Source organism: Lutra lutra, chromosome 14, assembly GCF_902655055.1.
Source record: "Lutra lutra chromosome 14, mLutLut1.2, whole genome shotgun sequence".
Taxonomy (NCBI): domain Eukaryota; kingdom Metazoa; phylum Chordata; class Mammalia; order Carnivora; family Mustelidae; genus Lutra; species Lutra lutra.
Genome location: NC_062291.1, coordinates 32,438,012 through 32,457,286, shown reverse-complemented (window position 1 = coordinate 32,457,286; position 19,275 = coordinate 32,438,012). Strand labels below are relative to the sequence as shown.

General features: G+C 38.6%; 1 protein-coding gene across 2 annotated transcripts in view; it reads left to right on the top strand.

Moving 5' to 3' along the window:
* The window catches only part of PPA1 (inorganic pyrophosphatase 1), a 36,310-nt gene extending 17,035 nt beyond the window's left edge, over positions 1-19,275 (top strand). For both annotated transcript variants that reach the window (XM_047702966.1, XM_047702967.1), the window contains exons 4-11: positions 122-241; positions 3,026-3,112; positions 4,299-4,425; positions 9,339-9,466; positions 9,800-9,885; positions 17,175-17,244; positions 18,278-18,320; positions 18,936-19,275. In XM_047702966.1, the coding sequence (XP_047558922.1) occupies positions 122-241; positions 3,026-3,112; positions 4,299-4,425; positions 9,339-9,466; positions 9,800-9,885; positions 17,175-17,244; positions 18,278-18,320; positions 18,936-18,967 (693 nt within the window). In that variant the 3' untranslated portion in view covers positions 18,968-19,275. The remainder of the gene's footprint in view (positions 1-121; positions 242-3,025; positions 3,113-4,298; positions 4,426-9,338; positions 9,467-9,799; positions 9,886-17,174; positions 17,245-18,277; positions 18,321-18,935) is intronic.

Sequence of the window (19,275 nt, the reverse complement as noted above, 5' to 3'; positions counted from 1 at the left end):
GGTAAAGTAAGTCATTAAAGTGGAATTAGGGGATGTGTATTCCTTAATTCATTTCCTTAAATTCTTATCTGAATAGTATTTTATATCCAAATATACAATGATTTGAAATTTTTTATTTCAGATAGCTACAAAGGACCCTTTAAACCCAATTAAACAAGATGTGAAGAAGGGAAAACTCCGTTATGTTGCAAATTTGTTCCCTTATAAAGGGTATATCTGGAACTATGGTGCCATCCCCCAGGTATGTCTCTGATTGCTCAAAATGTACTTTTTAGCTTATAAAAAATTAACCTACTGCTGCTAGTGAGAAAGATTTAAACACAAGCAGAAAGTTTTTGCTATAGATGTTAACAACATAAGAGTAATTATAATACTTTCTTGAACAACTTATTTCCAAGATAAACTGAAAGATAAAGGTTTACAATGTTTAAAATCACATTTGAAAGTTTATTCTTTTCTGAAATCTTTATTTTTCTATATGGACTGGTTGTAAAGCATGCACATGTTTTTTTACAGAATGAGTAGCAAACCCATTATAAGAGCCTATATGTATATATAGCCTAGTGGCTGAAAGCACTGATTTTTGGTACCACATCCCACGTCTGCTGTTTGGCTCACCTAACTTGGCTTTTCTTGCTTCCTGAGACCTGTCTTCCCAAGATACTATTAGCACTTAGCTCTTATGGCTATCGAACTTTGCACATGGAAGCTTTTACATTGAGAGGCCTGATTTCTTCTTACCGCCAGTCTTTTTGTGATAAAGTGGTAAATGGGGTCCTGTTTCCCTAAGCAGCCAGCACTTTGAGGAGGGAGGCTCTCTGCACTGTTTACCAAGTTGTCCCCAGCACCATGCCAGTGGGTATAGTAGGTTCTTATTTAATATTTAAGTGAGGAGCCACTAGAATCATGTCTCTTATGAGTAAATGATGGCTATTTAATTCCGATTCAATAGGCTAATGCCTGTGGTACTGAATGATTTTTCCATGAAATTCTCAATTTTACTCTTTTCCAGTTGATAAATGGTTTGTTTGTATTAGCCAGTAAGTCTCTTAGGTGCAGTCTACTGTGAAACAGTGTGAAAGTTACCAGAACACAGACCACACTCGCCGAGCTTGTTAGGTAATCACAGAGTCGTTTGTCTGCCTTTATGGCACCTCACTCTGTATTTCAGTTGATTTAGTAGTTGGCCTCAAAACATCGTCCCTTTGGGAAGACACTGCCGAAAGACTTACTCTTCAGGAGGCTGGATTTGGCTTTGTTGCATCCAGTCTTCCTTTATGACCCTTCACTTTTCTGTTTCTGCCTTTCCTCCCACTAAGTAGGCGAACACATCTGAGAAGTAGGTTCTAGATTGGGGGAGCAAAGAACTAGAACAATAGCTCCATTTTAAGCTTGTAGACCAGCCGCTCCTCTGTGAGATGCTCTACAAGGAGTTGGGGAAAAAAGCCAGCAACTGAAAGCTCCAGAAAATCCTGATTAATAAACCTTTCAGTCTTTGATCCTGGTCAGTGATGACCCTTGCCACCAGAACATCTCATTTCCATTTTAGTACTATTCTCTCCCCACCTCTGTTGTGGAAATTTGTTCCAAGGAAAATCTAGTTAGAAGATAGTGAACACGAAGAATTCATCAAACGCACTTTACTTTTAATGTATTTTTTAGGTAAATATTTGGTTTTGTATTTGTGTTTGCATGCTCTCTCCGCTGTTAGGTGGTTGGTGTTTTATACAGCATGGTTATTGGGAGCCTCACTGGCTCCCGGTCCTGTGACTCTTGATCTCGGGGTCGGGTGTTCAAGCCCCCACACTGGGTGTGGAGATTGCTGAAAATAAACAAACAAACAAACAAACAAACAAACTTTAAAAAAAGAAAAAAAGATCATTCTCTGTTTTGTTTATTTATTTATTTAAAATTTATTTATTTTACAAAATAAATAAATAAATAAATAAATAAATAAATAAAGGGGTGCCTGGGTGGCTCAGTGGGTTAAAGCCTCTGCCTTCGGCTCAGGTCATGATCTCAGGGTCCTGGGATCGAGTCCTGCATCAGGCTCTCTGCTCAGCGGGGAGCCTGCTTCCTCCTCTCTCTCTCTCTGCCTGCCTCTCTGCCTACTTGTGATCTCTGTCTATCAAAGAAATAAATAAAATCTTTAAAAAAAAAATTAAGGGGCGCCTGGGTGGCTCAGTGGGTTAAGCCGCTGCCTTCGGCTCAGGTCATGATCTCAGGGTCCTGGGATCGAGCCCCGCATCGGGCTCTCTGCTCAGCGGGGAGCCTGCTTCCTCCTCTCTCTCTGCCTGCCTCTCTGCCTGCTTGTGATCTCTCTCTGTCAAATAAATAAAATCTTTAAAAAAAAAAAAATTAAAAAAAATAAAATTTATTTATTTTACAAAGAGAGACACAGCAAGAGAGGGAACACAAACAGGGAAAGTGAGTGGGGGAGGAGCAGGCTTCCGGCGCAGGGAGCCCGATGTGGGGCTCCATCCCCGGACCCTGGGATCATGACCTGAGCCGAAGGTCCATGCTTAACCACTGAGCCACCCAGGTGCCCCCATTCTGTGTTTTAAAGCTCAAAGTTAGTTTAGCATATACGGCATAGCATATTTAGCATAATAGAGCCCTAGCAGTTAATTATAATTATTGTGAAGAGTCTTAGATGTGAATAAAGAATTTCTTAAAAATGAGAAGAAAAGGGGCGCCTGGGTGGCTCAGTGGGTTAAAGCCTCTGCCTTTGGCTCAGGTCATGATCTCAGGGTCCTGGGATCAAGCCCTGCATCGGGCTCTCTACTTGGCGGGAAGCCTGTTTCCCCGCCCTGCCCTGCCGCCTGCCTCTGCCTACTTGTGATCTCTGTCAAGTAAAAAAAAAAAAAAACTTTAAAAAAAAAATGAGAAGAAAATAGCTGAAGATTCATGTTTTTGCAGAAAGACTCATTGGATATGACCTTTTAAAGTCCAGCACAGTCAACTTTGTCAGTAGCATGTGTAGGAGTGATACACTCTTGGCCTTATTGTTGTTACTACTTTTTAGACTTGGGAAGACCCAGGACACAATGACAAGCATACTGGCTGTTGCGGTGACAATGATCCCATTGATGTGTGTGAAATTGGAAGTAAGGTAATGGCTCTGAAGTATTTTTCTGTAGTGTCAAGATGATAGTCGTGAGGTATACAGAGTTCATACTTTAAAAAATATTATGAATAAAATACGAGTATTAGCGAAATAATGATGTCTCTTTGATAAATTAACAGCTTCTGGTTCATCTAAGCATTTGTATACTATAATCTGTGCATTGAAACCTAGTCTAGAAAAGTGTGTACCTATGCATGAGTGACGTAGGCACACATGGGAGAAGTAGGGGTGTTCTGCATGCTTCAGAAGGCACATGACCAGTCAGCAGGTGAAGAGTACCCGGAGGCAAATTTCATCTCAGTGCAGGGCAGACCTTGCCTAATGAACCGCCCCATGCCAGATAAGCTCATGAGAGGGAATTTCTTTATCATGGTGAGAATTTCTTTATCATGTAGGGCTGCTCTAAGATTATGACTACAGTTATATTTCTTTATGATCTGTCTCAGGCTCAGGGAAATAGTTAACTGAAAAGAAAGCTGTCATTGATGTTTTTAACTCATAAAGTTAAGTCGTATTGTATGACTTGTCTAATTCAGCCGGGGGGTGGGGGGCATAGAATTCAGTGATCCATCACTCACATACAACCCAGGTGTTCTCCTTAATACCCATCACCCTTTTAGCCCATCCCCCACCCACCTCCCCCCAGCAACCCTCGGTTTGCTCTCTATCGATAAAAGTCTCTTATGGTTTGTTTCCTTCTCTCCTTTTTACTTTTCCCCCTTCCCATATGTTCATCTGTTTTCTTTCTTGAATTCCACATATGAGTGAGATCATATGGTATTTGTCTTTCTCTGACTGACTTATTTCAATAAAACACATTTAAATATGAGTTTGAAACATTATGGAGGATTTATTCTTTGGCACAATCAGTGACAGTTCAAAAAATATGAATTATCCTGAACCATGCTATTGCTTAAGTAATAAGGGTAATAGGTAATAATAGTAATAATAGGGAATAATAGTAATAGTAATAAGGGTACCTATTTTCAATTTTGATAGGACTGACAGGGATTTGCTTGTTTAGCTTTTTAAAAATTGCTCAAAGGAACAATTTTAAGGTAAGTTTGCAGAAACTTGGCATCTTCCATATTTCTTGTTATCTGCCAAGTAGAACTTTTCTTCCAAAGGTTCATTCTGTAGTATTGTCCTGACTGTGGTTATTGACTCTCAGGTATGTGCAAGAGGTGAAATAATTGGGGTGAAGGTTCTGGGCATACTGGCTATGATTGATGAAGGGGAAACTGACTGGAAGGTCATTGCCATTAACGTGGATGATCCTGATGCAGCCAATTACAATGGTAAGGAAATCTGAAGATCTGATCTATGTCTAAATCTTATGCACCACCAAACTTAACCTGTGATGATAGAATTGCCTTCAGGAAGCGATAAGCAATAAGCCCATGCCTTCAAACTGTTAAAGAATGGAGAAGCAAGGGGTGCCTGGGTGGTTCAGTCGGTTGAGCAGCTGCCTTCAGCTCAGGTCATGATCCCAGAGTCCTTGAATCAAGCCCCGCATCTTTATCTCTTTTTATATAATATATATATATATATATATATATATATTATATTCCAGGAAAGAAAAAAACTGGTAGTTTGTGTTGACGGTTTTCTCTCTTCCTTCTATACATACTAGCATTTACTTGCTCTATTTATTTATTTAAAAATATTTTTTATTGAGCTATGATCTGCATACCATAAAATTTGTTTTAAAATATATAATTCTATGATTTCTCATATATTCACTCCGTTGTACAAATATCACCACTATCTAATTCCAGAACATGGTTCCCCACCCTAAGAGGAAGCCGCATAACCATTAGCAGTCACTCCCTGTTCCCACTTCCCACTGTCCCTGGCAACCACGAATCTATTGTGTGTCTTTATGGACTTGCCTGCTCTGAACATTTCGCACAAGTGGGATCATATGATAATGTGTCTGTCTGGCTTCTTTCATATAGCATCATGTTTTCAAGTCTCATTTACATCATAACACATACCAGTACTTCATTCCCTCCCCCTTTTTTTGGTGGTATAATTCACTTAACACAAAATTCACTGCTGTAACAGTTTTAAAGTGTATAGTTCGGTGGCATTTAGTACATTCACAAGGTTGCGTGACCATCGGCACTGTCTAGTTTCAGGACATTTCATCACTCCAAGGGAAGATGCTCCCTCTAAGTGGTCAGTCCCTAGGCCCTTCTCTTCCCAGGCCCTGGCAGCCACTAATCTGCTGTCCGTCTCTATGGATTTTCCTATCCTGGATATTTCATACACATGGAATTTCACACACATGCGGCTTTTGGGGTCTGGTTTCTTTTACTTAGCATAGTGCTTACTAGGTGCATCCATGCTGTAGCTCGCATCAGCACTCCTTCCTTTTTATGGCTGAATTCCATCCGTTGCATGGATCTATATCACATTTTATTTATCAGTTCATCTGTTGATAGACATTTGGTTTGTTTTTGACTGTTAGGAATAATGCTACTGCTGTGAACATTCCTGAACAAGTTTTTATGTGGACATATGTTTTTAATCCTCTTGGATACAGATACCTAGGCGTGGAGCTGCTGAGTCATATGGGGACTCTCATGTTTAACCTTTTCAGGAATGGCCAAACTCTTTTCCAGAGCAGCTGCACCATTTTACAGTCCTGCCGCTGGCCATCAGTGTTCTAATTTCTCAACTTTCTTGCCCACTTGTTACCTTTTTCTTTCTTTTTTTTTTTTTTTTTCATTATAGCCTTTCTAGTTCTTTATGTATTCTGGATACTAGACCTTTATAAGATACATGATTTACCTGTATCTTCTCACACTTTGTAGACTGTCCTTTAATTTTCTTAGTGAAAGCACTCAAGTTTTCCATTTTTGTGTAATTTATCAATTTTCTTCTGTTTCTTGTACTTTTGGTATCGTATCTAAGAAACCATTACCTCTAGTCCAAGGTCATAAAGATTTACACTTCTGTTTCTTTCTAAGAGTTTTATAAATTTAGCTCTTACATTTAGGCCCTTGATCTGTTTTATATTAATTTTTGTATATGGTATGAAGTAGGAGGCCAGCATCATTCTTTTGGATATGGAGATCTGTTTGTCCCAGACCATTGTTGAAGACTATTCTTTCCCCCATTGAATTGTGTTGGGATTATTACTGAGAATCAGTTGGCCATAAATGTATGGGTTAGTGCTATAATCTGATTGTCTGAGTCCTTTTTGAAAAAGAAATGTTTATATCTTGTAACTCTATCTTGTTTTCATGACTCTTTTTATATTAATCTTGTCTCTAGTTAATGATCGAACCCATTTTCATTATTGAATTGGTCTTCTCTTGCCTGTCTGAAATGGGTCTCACTGGACTAAAATCAAGGTGTCAGCAGGATTGTGCTCCTTCTGGAGGCTCCAAGGAAAAATATTTTTCCTTGCATTTTCTAGCCTCTGAAGGCTGCCCATATTCCTTGATTCACGTCCCCTCTTCAAGGTCAGCAACTGCAAGGCAAGTCTTTATCACCATCTTCCCTGAGGGACTCTTCTGCCTTCCTCTGCCACATAAAGACCTTTAAGATTAAGCCCAGCCAGATATCCCAGGATTATCTCCCAGTTTCCAGATCAGCTGATTAGCAACCTTAATTCCACCTGCAGCCTTCATTTCCTCGTCCCATGTAACAGGACATATTCACAGGTTCTGGGAATTAGAACGGGGACATCTTTGGGGACAGTCTTCTGTTCACCACAAATGGTGACACTGTAATGGTGGATATATGATAGTATGCATTTGTCAAAACCTGTAGAATTTTATAGTAGCAGAATGATGCCACACCCCTTCCAAAGTCATCTACCTCCTGATCCCCTGAATAGGTTACTTTACATGGCAGATGCACTTTCAGATGTGATTAAGGTTAGGTCCTTGAGATGGGGAGAGTATCCTGGATTATCCAGACGGGCCTCATTTAATCCCATGAGTCCTCGAAAGCAGAGAACCTTTCTCAGCTATAGCCACAAAGAGATGTGATAGCAGAAGAGTCAGAGTCAGAAAGAGAAATGAATAGAGACTTTTTGTTTCACATTGCCCTGTATTGTTAAAATTTTGTAGAGTGAGAATGCATTCATTCTGTTTGTTTACCCCTTGACAGTGATTCTTGTGATCATTGTGTCCATTTTCCCATATGCTATTAACATAAGAGCACAGGCGCTAAGTAGCATGCTCTGGCCACAGTTAGGGAAGCCACACCTATCATTATGTCAGCGGCATTTTGCTAGGGTATCATTTCCCTGCAGTAGAGGCTCTTAGAACCTGAAAACTTTGTCTGGGTAGCTGGCCCCATGGTACAGGTAGTATGCGGCTTTCCCGCAATGTCAACCCGAGACAGTGTCTGTTTGCCATCCGTTACTGGAGTTTCTAGATGGATAGAAGTCTCAACTAGCCACAACTTTGGGAGAGATACACACAGAGCCATGGGAGAGGATTGCAGCAACCAGGTGGGACACATGGATCCTCTTTGTCATTGTGGGGCCCACAATAGCCAGATCGCCATGTGAGCCTGGGGTTCTATGCAGCCTACAACACCAGTACTGACTGGCTGATTAGGACAGCCAAACCCAAGAGGGAATGACAGCACAGGGTGCTGTCTCTGGTAGGATCTTGATGTGGCATTAGGAGGCAGACAACTGTCGTAGCTCTGCAGACCACTGGCAGCATGCAAAGTGAGAACAAAAGTTGACTAGCTTTTCTTCCTACCTTTTCTTTCTGGGGCTGATGTTCAGGGTTTCCCAGTCTGGATCCAGTGTACTTTTCAAGGTCTGGTTCAGGGTCAGAGAGTTAATCAGCTCCTACAGGTTTCTAGGCTGTGGTATAATACAAAAATATATTTGGTCTTTGTCTCCAGTTCCTGGCAGAGAACTTCCTGGAATTTCCTGGGTGTTTCCTAGTCTGTTTTGTTATTCATAAGTCCTTTTCTTCAAACCTGAGTTTATGCTAATTAGGTGACTTAGGTGGGGCTCCTAGCTAACCTCAGACTGGACTGGTCACCGAAAGACTGAGTGATTAGAGGGCGGGAATGTTCAGTCCCACCCACCAAGAGGAGAGATAACAGAATGCATGAGGAGAGATAACAGAATGCATGATATTCTTTAACTACACAGATTATAAACTGGACTTAAGCAAAGTTATTTTATAAAATTTAAATTTGCTTCTCTTGTTGAATGTACTCTTCCTTCCAGTAATACTTTTCTTGGTTGATTTTTTTTTAGCCCTTTTTTCTTCTGTTTGCTTGCATTGAACAGCCGTTTGGTCATTTAAAGTTGACCTTGAGGACATTGAGGCTAGGCATTGTTGATGGCTATACAGAAACCTTGAAAAGTTTTAAAAATTTTTAAATTGTAAAATTTTTTTAAAGAAATTTTTGAAAGGATTTTATATATTTATTTATTTAGAGAGGGCACACACGACAGCCAGCGTGAGTGGGGGTATGGGCAGAGGAAAATCTCAAGCAGACTCCCTTGCTGAGTGCAGAGCCCTACGAGGGGCTGGGATCCTATGACCCTAAGACCACGACCTGAGCCAAAGGCAGACGCCGAGCTGACTGCGCTTCTCCCTGCCCCTCTGCCTGCCACTCCCCCTGCTTGCACTCTCTCGCTCTCTCTGTCAAATAAATAAATAAAATCTTAAAAAAAAAAAAAAAATCAGACACTTAACTGACTGAGCCACCCAAGTGTCCTGAAACAGTTTTTTTTAAAACAGGATAGTTTCCTGTTGGCCAGAACTAGAGCCATTGTGATGTAGAATGCCTATCCTATACAGCAAGAAGTCTAGTCTCATTTATGTCACCCATCAGTGGATTTTAGTATAATCCATTTTTCTTGTCTCTGGTAATTGGGGTGTGTACCTCTGAATATAGTCCCAGGCTGTCTTTTTTGGTATCTCTTGCCTTTCTCACAGAAGTTACCTAACCTTGCCAAACTCTTTCATTATGTAGCCCCCAGTCATATCTTCCTCCTCACCTCTAATAGAAATTATTATTGTATTGATTGTTTCCTTAATACTTAAAGTCATAGAGGATTTCCTTTTCATGTGTATGTGCTCTTTTTTCAACAAGGTGGTTAGCTCTGTTATCTTTTACTTTGATATCCATTCCATAGCTCTCTCAAAATGCATACTTGAGATTTTTATTGCATGAATAATTACCTGTGCATCTTACAATCTACTTATTCTCTTCTTAGATATTAATGATGTCAAGCGGCTGAAACCTGGCTACCTGGAAGCTACTGTGGACTGGTTCAGAAGGTACAAGGTTCCTGATGGAAAACCAGAGAACCAGTTTGCTTTCAATGCAGAATTCAAAGATAAGGTAATGCATCATTTAGAAGCGTAGCTTTAAGCCTGTTTGTATTGAGACTATATTAGTCTCAATATTAGTTTTTTTTTAAATTTAACTGTATTAGTTTTTTTTTTTTTAATTTAACTATATTGTTACCATTTAAAGACTATACGGTCATAAAACAAATGTTTAAAGACATTGGTAAGACAGCCGTGACATTAATTTATCCATTTAAATGTTTCTCCTGCTTTTGACACAGGGAGGTGAATTCAGAAAAGACAAAGTTATCAGTCTTTGGGGAAATGTTGATAATAAGGAAAGAACACTTATCTGTCGTTGTAATGCATTCTCTTCCAATTATAGGATTTTGCAATTGATATTATTAAAAGCACTCATGACCATTGGAGAGCATTAGTGACGAAGAAAACCGATGGAAAGGGAATCAGTTGGTAAGCAGTAATTCTTCTCTGCACGTTTAACAAAAAAAACAGACCAGTTTGCTCCAAAGATTTTAATGACACAAACATACTGTATCATTGCATTCCCTTAGAAAAGAGAGAACTAGTTTGTCAGTCCATGCCAAAGGGAGTGGGAAGGTAGATATATAAGCAACTGAAAAGTATTCCTAAGATACCCTCTGAACAAGTACAAACTAAAACTATAAAGGGGACAGTTGAGATCAGAACTTTGTGAGGGTAACTGGAAAGGCTTCCTAACATCAGGATGCTCAGAATGTAGCAAGTAAAATAATTTTGAGTGCAAGGGCTTTTCTCTGATATAAATATGGAAGATGCATTGCAGCTAAACCAGTATCTACCCTGCACACAAAATTTATTACTGCTAATAACAACTGCTAATATTTATTGAGCAGTTAAATATTTGCTAAGCATGTAACAGAGATGCGGGGAGTTGCCTGGGTGGCTCAGTCGGTTAAGTGGCCCACTCTGGATTTCTGCTCAGGTCAATGATCTTGAGGTGGTGAGATTGAGGCCTGCATCAGGCTCTGGACTCAGCAGGAAGTCAGAGCCTGCTTGAGATTCTGTTCCTCTCCTTCTGCCCCTCCCACTGCTTGTGTACACACTCTCTCTTTCTAAAATAAATAAATAAATAAGCAAACAAACAAATCTTTTAAAAGAGAGGGGGGCACCTGGGTGGCTCAGTGGGTTAAAGCCTCTGCCTTTGGCTCAGGTCATGATCCTAGGGTCCTGGGATCGAGCCCTGAATCGGGTTCTTATTCAGCAGGGAGCCCGCTCCCCTCCTCGCCCCCCACCCCCCGCCAGCCTCTCTGCCTACTTGTGATCTCTGTCAAATAAATAATAAAATCTTAAAAAAAAAAAAGAGAGAGAGAGAGAGAGATGCAGGGAAGTTAAACTTAAACCAAAGTCACCCCATGATTAAGTGTTTCAGAGTTAGGACTCACATCCAAGTCTGTCTGGCCTCCAGATGATGTTCAGGATCATATACTTCCTCTTGAATACTCAAAAATTTACAAGAGAATGACCACTATCACCAGTTAACTAATGTTCTTGAAACAGTAGTCAATGAAGTACTTAAGGGAAAGGATATATTTTGATCCAGGAATGTTGGAAAAGGAAGAGCAAATTGTCATAGATTATAAGATTTTATATCCAGAAAGCCCTAGGGGAAAAAAGATTTTAGCAAGGTGACCAACTACAAAGTGAATATATATATTAATAGCTTTCTATACAAGTGGTAGCAGAAAACATAATGGAGGAACAGGCCCCATATAGAATATACTATTTAAAAAAAAAAAACACAAACCAAGGTATAAACAAGACATCTGCAGGACCCAGAAAAAGAAAGCTTTAAGACACTTGAGGAATATAAATTATGTTAAAAAAAGTAAACTGTGTTCATAAATAACATTCAGTTTCATTAGAAAAAAAAATTGCATGTGAAAATAGCCAGGAAAATTCTGAAAGAAAAAAAAAATGAGGGTAGTGGTATCATGGTGGAGTGTTAATTGTTTTTCTCATGTTTAGTAATACTGTTGTCCTGAAAGTTTGATATTGAAGAAGAAAGTCCTATCACTCAGAAGTCCTTTTGGAGTTTGGTAGACCCAGAGATGTTTTAGTTTATAACAAAGTATTACAGATGAATGGTTATGGACCCACACGGGCTGTTTAGGAAGAAAACAGGCTAGATCCCTAACTGCTCCCCATACTCCTTACGCCAGAGGTGCACACCAGCAGCCACCGCCACGTTCTGGCTGTTTTGTTTTAAGAGGTGCTGTGACCAGGCAGGTGCTCCAGGAGTGCCCTCAGAGGCAGCTCTGCACATTTTCTCACGTTTAGCCTCTCTGCACCTTTATGATAATTGGATGTGGTCTGTAGGTATTTGAGTTTACAGCCCTTGTCTTACATCAGTATTTAATGCCAGACACATACATTTCAATGTGAAAAAATTCTAGAAAAAGTAGAAGGAATTTTTTTTTTAAGATTTTATTTATTTGAGAAAATCTTTTAAAAAATTCATTTATACTGCATGAGCAGAGGGAGGGGCGGAGGGAGAAACAGGGTCCCCCACTGAGCAGGGAAGAGGACATGGGGCGCTATCCCAGTACCCTGAGATTCTGACCTGAGCCGAAAGTGGCCCACTTAACTGACTGAGCCACCCAGGTGCCCTAAGTGAATTTCTTTATTAGGTTATAGCAGGGAAAGCCTTTTTAAACAGAGCACAAACTTAAAATCCATACAGGAAAAGTTTACTTTTCATATGTATCAGGAGACAGTTTTTCCCAGTTGCTTTTTTTTTAAAACAAAATACAATGAAGGGCTAAATTCTTTAATACATATACAGCTTGTTCAAGTCAAAAAAGACTAGCAATTCAATAGATGGAGAAAAAGGTAGGAGAAAGAAGTTTACATAGAAGAAGGTGTACAGTCTCATAATTTAAAATGCAATTCAGCAAGATAATGATATTGCCCGTTACATTTGCCAAAATTAGAAAAAAATCAGATGATAGCCAGAGATACCAAGACCATACATATGTAGCTATTGAGCTCATAAATGGGTATACCTTTGTGAAGGGCACTTTGATAGGATCCAATCAAGAAGTTAAAATTGCATGTATTTCTTCACACCACCACTGCTAGGAATATATCCATAGTTCACCAAGATCCATGTATAAGGATGTTCTTTATAGTGTCATTTATAGTAGCAAAATGTTAGGGAAAAAATGTAATGGTTAAGTACATCTCTAATGGCACATTAAAAAAATATCTCTATATATTGATATGGAATGATATCTAAAATATATTAAGGGAGAAAAGCAAAGTTCCTAGTAGTGTATTTAATATGATCCTATTTATGCAAGATAAGCACCCCCCCACACACACACACATACCTACACCTATACCAGCATCTATGTATTTATGTCTAAATTTTTTTTTTCCGGGATGGGGGGAGAACTAGAAATTATAATTGAGAGGAAGGCTTTCATTTTATGACTGTCTGAATTTTCTAATTATATATATGTGTATTATGTTCATTTTTTTAAATGTCAAAGTTATCTGGGCAGTAAGATTTTTTTCTGAGTATGAGAAAATCCTAACATAAAAATAATTCTCAGGGATATTCTGTTCTGTGAGTCAGGATAATGTCCTGTAAAGTGAAAACACTGTCTTTCCACAAACAAGATAAAATGAGCAGTTATATATTTGTGTGAAAATGTATGATCCTAATACACTGCTTTTTATTTATTTATTTATTTATTTATTTATTTATTAAGATTTTATTTATTTATTTGACAGAGATCACAAGTAGGCAGAGAGGCAGGCAGAGAGAGAGGGAGGAAGCAGGCTCCCTGCTGAGCAGAGAGCCCGATGTGGGGCTTGATCCCAGGACCCTGAGATCATGACCTGAGCTGAAGGCAGAGGCTTTAACCCACTGAGCCACCCAGATGCCCCTAATACACTGCTTTTAAGTTCTTAATTTTTGTGGTGTCTTATTTCTATAGAAATGACCTCGGGACGCCTGGGTGGCTCAGTTGGTTAAGCAGCTGCCTTCAGCTCAGGTCGTGATCCCAGCCTCCTGGGATCGAGTCCCACATCGGGCTCCTTGCTCAGCAGGGAGCCTGCTTCTCCCTCTGCCTCTGCCTGCCACTCTATCTGCCTCTGCTCACTCTCTCTGTCAAATAAATAAATAAAATCTTTAAAAAAAAAAAAAAAAAAAAGAAATGACCTTAATGCATGTTAAGTAACAGGTAACTGCGGATATTTTCTTTTTTATTTTAGTAGACAATTTCTGATCATACCCATGTTATATTAGTGCTATAATAATTAATATATAGGAAATTTTGAATTATGAATAAATAAAAAGAAAACCTATGTTTTAAAAAATCCCCCTTATTAGATTTTCCATAGATATTCCTATTAACATGTAGAGTGTTTTTTTTTAACAGTGCTTGTGTAAATGTATAATACTTTAAAAAATAATTAGGATTATATTACATGTATAATTTGTTTTATTATTTTTAATTTTTAAAAAATTTTAAAAAGATTTTTATTTATTTATTTGACAGAGGGAGAGAGCACAAGCAGGGGGAGTAGCAGGCAGAGGGAGGGGGTGAAGCAGGCTCCCCACTGAGCAGGGAGCCCGATGTGGGGCTGGATCCCAGGACCCTGGGATCATGACCTGAGCCGAAGGCAGAGGCTTAACTGGACTAAGTCACCCAAGCACCCCATGTTTTATGATTTTTTAAAAAAACATTTAACACTATATGTATTTCCCTATATCATTAAGAATATTTTTATAATATTAGGTAACATTCCATCTCTGTATAATATCCCACCTCCTAAATACACCATTTTAAATCATCCCCATTGCTGGATATTTTCGTTACTTCCAGCTTATCATTCTTATCAATGGTGAGGTGGTGTCTATTGAATATTTATAGATCATTGTTTAAATCTGTTTGAATTCTCAGAGGTAGAACTTCTCTGTCAAAGCCAATGGGCTTTTTAAAAGATTTTTTCCAGAAATATTTGTACAAGAACCAAGTGTTGCTCCCACCAGGCTAGTTTATCTCAGATGCTTCACCAGCACTGACAGGAACTGACAGGATTTTTTGCTTTTGTCTAATTTGGAAAGATATATTTCTCATTTTAATGTGCATTTCTTAGTTATTTCAGCAAGAATTACAGGACATTCCATCTTGGATTTCTAAATTTGAACTTGTTTAGGTACTAGAATAAAATTGGCAACAAGAATAACTATACCTTGGCCAAATAAAGAGAATATTTTATATGGGTGAGAAAGCTTTCAACTAAATCAAACTTGAATTTCATCTGGTCTACCATCTTCAACTTCCAAAAAATTATTTTTCATTGGGGTATAATTGACATAACATTATGTTAGTTTCAGGTATACAGTGTAATGATTTTTGATATTTGTATATACTGCAAAACAATCACCATTAAGTCCAATTAACATCCATCACCACCCACAGTTACAGCATTTTTTTTTCTTGATATGAGAACTTTCAAGATCCACTTTCCTAGCTACTTTCAAATATGCAATATGGTATTATTAACTATAGTCATCATGGTTGTATGTTACATACCCATGAGTTAGTCATAACTGAAAATTGGCACTTTTGACCCCTTCCACCCATTTGATCCACCTTCACCTCACCTCAGGTAACCACCAGTATGTTCTCTATATCCGTGAAGTTGATTTTTTGTTTTGTTTTGTTTTTTTTTTGATGCCACATATAAGGGAGATCATAACGATATTTATCTTTTTCTGTGTAACTTATTTAATTTAGAATAATGCCCTCAGGTACCATCTTTGTTGTTACAAATGGCAAGATTTAATTTTCTTTTATGATTGAGTAATAGTCCATTTACTACATTTTCTTTGTCCATTTGCCCATTGATGGACCTTTAGATTGTTTCCATGTCTTGCTGTAAATCAGGCTGCAGTGAACATGAGGGTGCATGGGTGTTTTCCATTTCGTGTTTTTGTTCTTCAGATAAATACTTAACGTGGAATTGCTGGATCATAGTGTAGTTCTTTTTTTAATTTTTTGAGGGCCCTTCCTACTGTTTTCTGCAGGGGCTGCTCCAATTTGCATTTCTACCAACAGTGCACAAGGGCTTCATTTTTTTTTTACATCCTACTAACATTTGTTATTTCTTGCTGATAATAGCCATTCTGACAGGTGTGAGGTGACATTTCTCTGTGGTTTTGAACTGCATCTCCCTCATGATGAGTGAAGTTGCACGCCTTTTCATGAACCTGTTGGCCATCTGGATGTCTTCTTTGGAAAATTTCCTATCCAGCCCTTTTACCCATTTTTAAATCAGGTTGTTCGTTTGCTATTGTTGTATGAATTCTTTATATTTTTTATGTTAAGCCTTTATCAGATATATGACTTGCAGGTATTTTCTCCCATTTAGTAGGTTGCCTTTTCATTTTGTTGATGGTTCCCTTTACTGTGCAGAGGTGTTTTAGTTTGATATGGTCCTACTTGTTTATTTTTCTTTTATCTTTGCCTTTTGGATAAATCCAAAAATTTATCTCCAAGACTGATGTCAAGGAGCTTACTGCCTGTGTTTTCTTCTAGGAGTTTTATGATTTCAGGTCTATATTCAAGTCTCACCTATTTTGATTTAATATTTGTGTACGATGTAAGATAGTGGTCCAGTTTCCCTCTTTTGCACATGGCTGTCCAGTTTTTCTAACACCATTTATTGAAGAGACCGTCCTTTTCTCATTGTATATTCTTGGCTCCTTTATTGTAAATTAATTGAGCTTCTATGAATGGGTTTTATTTCTGGGCTTTCTGTACTGTTCCTTTGATCTGTGTGTCTGTTTTTATGCCAATACCATACTGTTCTGATCACTGTGGTGTGAAATCAGGAACTGTGATGCCTCCAGCTTTGCTCTTATTTCTCAAAACTGTTTTGGCTACTCAGGGTCTTTGGTGGCTCCAAACACATTTTAGGTTTGTCCTGTTTCTGTGAAAAAATGCCACTGAATTTCGTGCTGAATCTGGATTGCTTTGGGTAGTATGAATATTTTGACCACATTAATTCTTACAGTTCATGACCATGGACTGTCTTTCCACTTATTTGTGTCTTCCTCAATCTCTTTTTGTTAGAGTCTTACTGTTTTCAGTGTACACATCTTTCCCACCTCCTTGGTTAAGTCGGGGCACCTGGCTCAGTAGAGCATGTGGCTCTTGATCTCGGGGTTGTGAATTTGAGCCCCACATTGGACATGGAGATTACTTTTAAAAAGTTATTCCTAGGTATTTTATTCTTTCTGATGTAACTGTAAATGTTACTGTTTTAATTTCTTTCTGATAGTTTAGTATTAGTGTATGGAAAATGTGACAGATTTTTGTATATAGTGATTTTGTATCCTACAACTTGAGTAAACCAAACTTGAATCTCTTCAGGCCTACCATCTCTATCCGTTGCTTTTTTTTTTTTTTTTTAAAGATTTTATTTATTTATTTGAAAAACAGAGATCACAGGTAGGCAGAGAGGCAGGCAGAGAGAGAGCGGGGCGGCGGGGGCGGGGTGCAGGCTCCCTGCTGAGCAGAGAGCCCGATGTGGGGCTCAATCCCATGACCCTGGGATCATGACCTGAGCTGAAGGCAGAGGCTTCAACCCACTGAGCCACCCAGGTGCCCCATCTGTTGTTTTTTGACTCTTAGGAGACAAGTTTCGTTACTGTAACTCATGACTACTTCTGTTTTATTTAATAGCATGAATACTACAGTGTCTGGGAGCCCCTTCAAGTGTGACCCCGATGCTGCCAAAGCTATCGTGGATGCTGTATGTAAACGTTTTCCTTGAAAAAGAATGTACCTGGTGCTAAACAGATTAAGATGATAATTGGGAGGGAAAGTACTTCCTTCAGCAAATACTGGGAGTCCCCCCTGGCTGCATACAATTGTGTGAGGTCTTGAAATTACAAACCGTGAGTGCACACAAGTGGACTTTTAACTGAAGGGAGAAGCTGAGAAGGGTCCTAGTCAACTCTAAGTGGGCAAATAGTACACTTGTAACAATCAAAGTGATTCCAGAAGCTTCTAACCCAAATCCTGTGTACCTATTCTAAGCCCTTTTTCCAAAAGAATTAATGGGAACTTACTAGACTTGGTTATAGCAAAGACTAAGAAGGTGGTCAAGTTTCAGGCACCATGCAGGAGCGGTTCATAACCCTAGAAAAGACTTTCTTGTAGTAGACTATTCATGAAAGAAATAATTTTGGCTTTATATTATTTTTAATTATTTGATTTGGATCAACCAAAAGGCTAAACTAGGTAATCTTAAATTATTTTCATTTACTATATTAAATGAGGAAAAGAAAATGAAGTCTGACTTTTTACTGCCTTGTAAGTGGGGTGTAGTACAAGGAAAAAGAATGATTTAACAATGAAGCCAGTACATTTAGATTTCTCTTTATATCTGAATCCTGACAAAGTCGAGGTGAGTAAGAAGAATTGGAAGGGGAAAACCATTGGTTAACAATCATAACTTTTCAATGAGAACACTCTGCCTACTTTTTCTGTATATGTGTATATATGAATTCATTATATATGCATCAATCCGTTATTTCAAGCAGCATTTCATTTTATTTATCCTCCTATGTTCAGTCAAAAGCTAAAGGGCCTGAATTTGTTTTTTTGGCAGTAAAGTGAACCTTGCCTTGTTCTTATGTATTATAAATTATTTTTAGAACCTAAAAATTGGGAAAGTTATCTTCTGTTCAGATTTTTTTTAATTTTTGTGTTGGTATACCTTTTTGGCTTACTTTTTTGTCTTTTTTGGAATTAGACTAATACATTTTAATATTTTATTTTAGTTACCGCCACCATGCGAATCTGCCTGCACAGTACCAACAGATGGTAAGGTCTATATTCTAGTAAAATTACACTAAACATTTTGTGTTTAGTGTAATTGTGTGTGGTAAAAATACATTTGTACCTACAGATATATATTACACACCACATCCACAGAGAAAGAGAAAGAAGGGAAGAAGAAACATTTTTAGAGTTCCATAATGTATGTGGGAAGAAAGATGGCTGCATTGCCACCCTTCACGCCAGCCCCCATCACAGCAGTTTCCAAACCCTGACCCGCTGTTGCCCTCTGGGTTCCGGGAGAAGGACTTGTGGATGTGGGAGCAGATGGGGCTCTGGATCCCCCTCTGGCCACCAACACAGCTTTCTCCCCCTTTACATTTAGAATTCTCTGTAAGGTGGTTCTGGTGAGAATCACATGTTTACCGATTAGGATCGAGAGTGAGAAAGCCCAGGAGTAAACACTGTGATAAATTACCTGTTTTTGCCGTAGTGGAACTTCAGGTGTCAGTTTGTTTTAAGGTGATCTGTGGTAGGATACATGAAAGCAAGTATGATATTCATTGTTATATTTTGGGTGTATTTTGATTCTTTTTTCCTATTTTAAATTTTGATTCTTACTAGAGATTCTGATTTGGTTTTCTTTTTCTCCAAATGCAGTGGATAAGTGGTTCCATCACCAGAAGAACTAATGACTATTCTGCCGAATACAGGCTGGGGATGCCGCACCCTTTTCATCTGGAGCCGTAGATGCAGAAGTAGCTTCTCACAGCTTCACATTCATAGAACTTATCTAACTAAAGCAAATTCTGCTGTGACCAATATATTCAGAATGTTATGCATCTAAAAGCATTTTTCATATCTCAACTAAGAGTACATGTTTCAATATCAAAGCCGTTGTTGTAATTTAGAAGTCATTTGTGAATATGCAAGATGAATGCATGTTGGATGTATATGTTTACCATGTGTTAGGAAATAAAATTATTTTGCCAAAACTTCA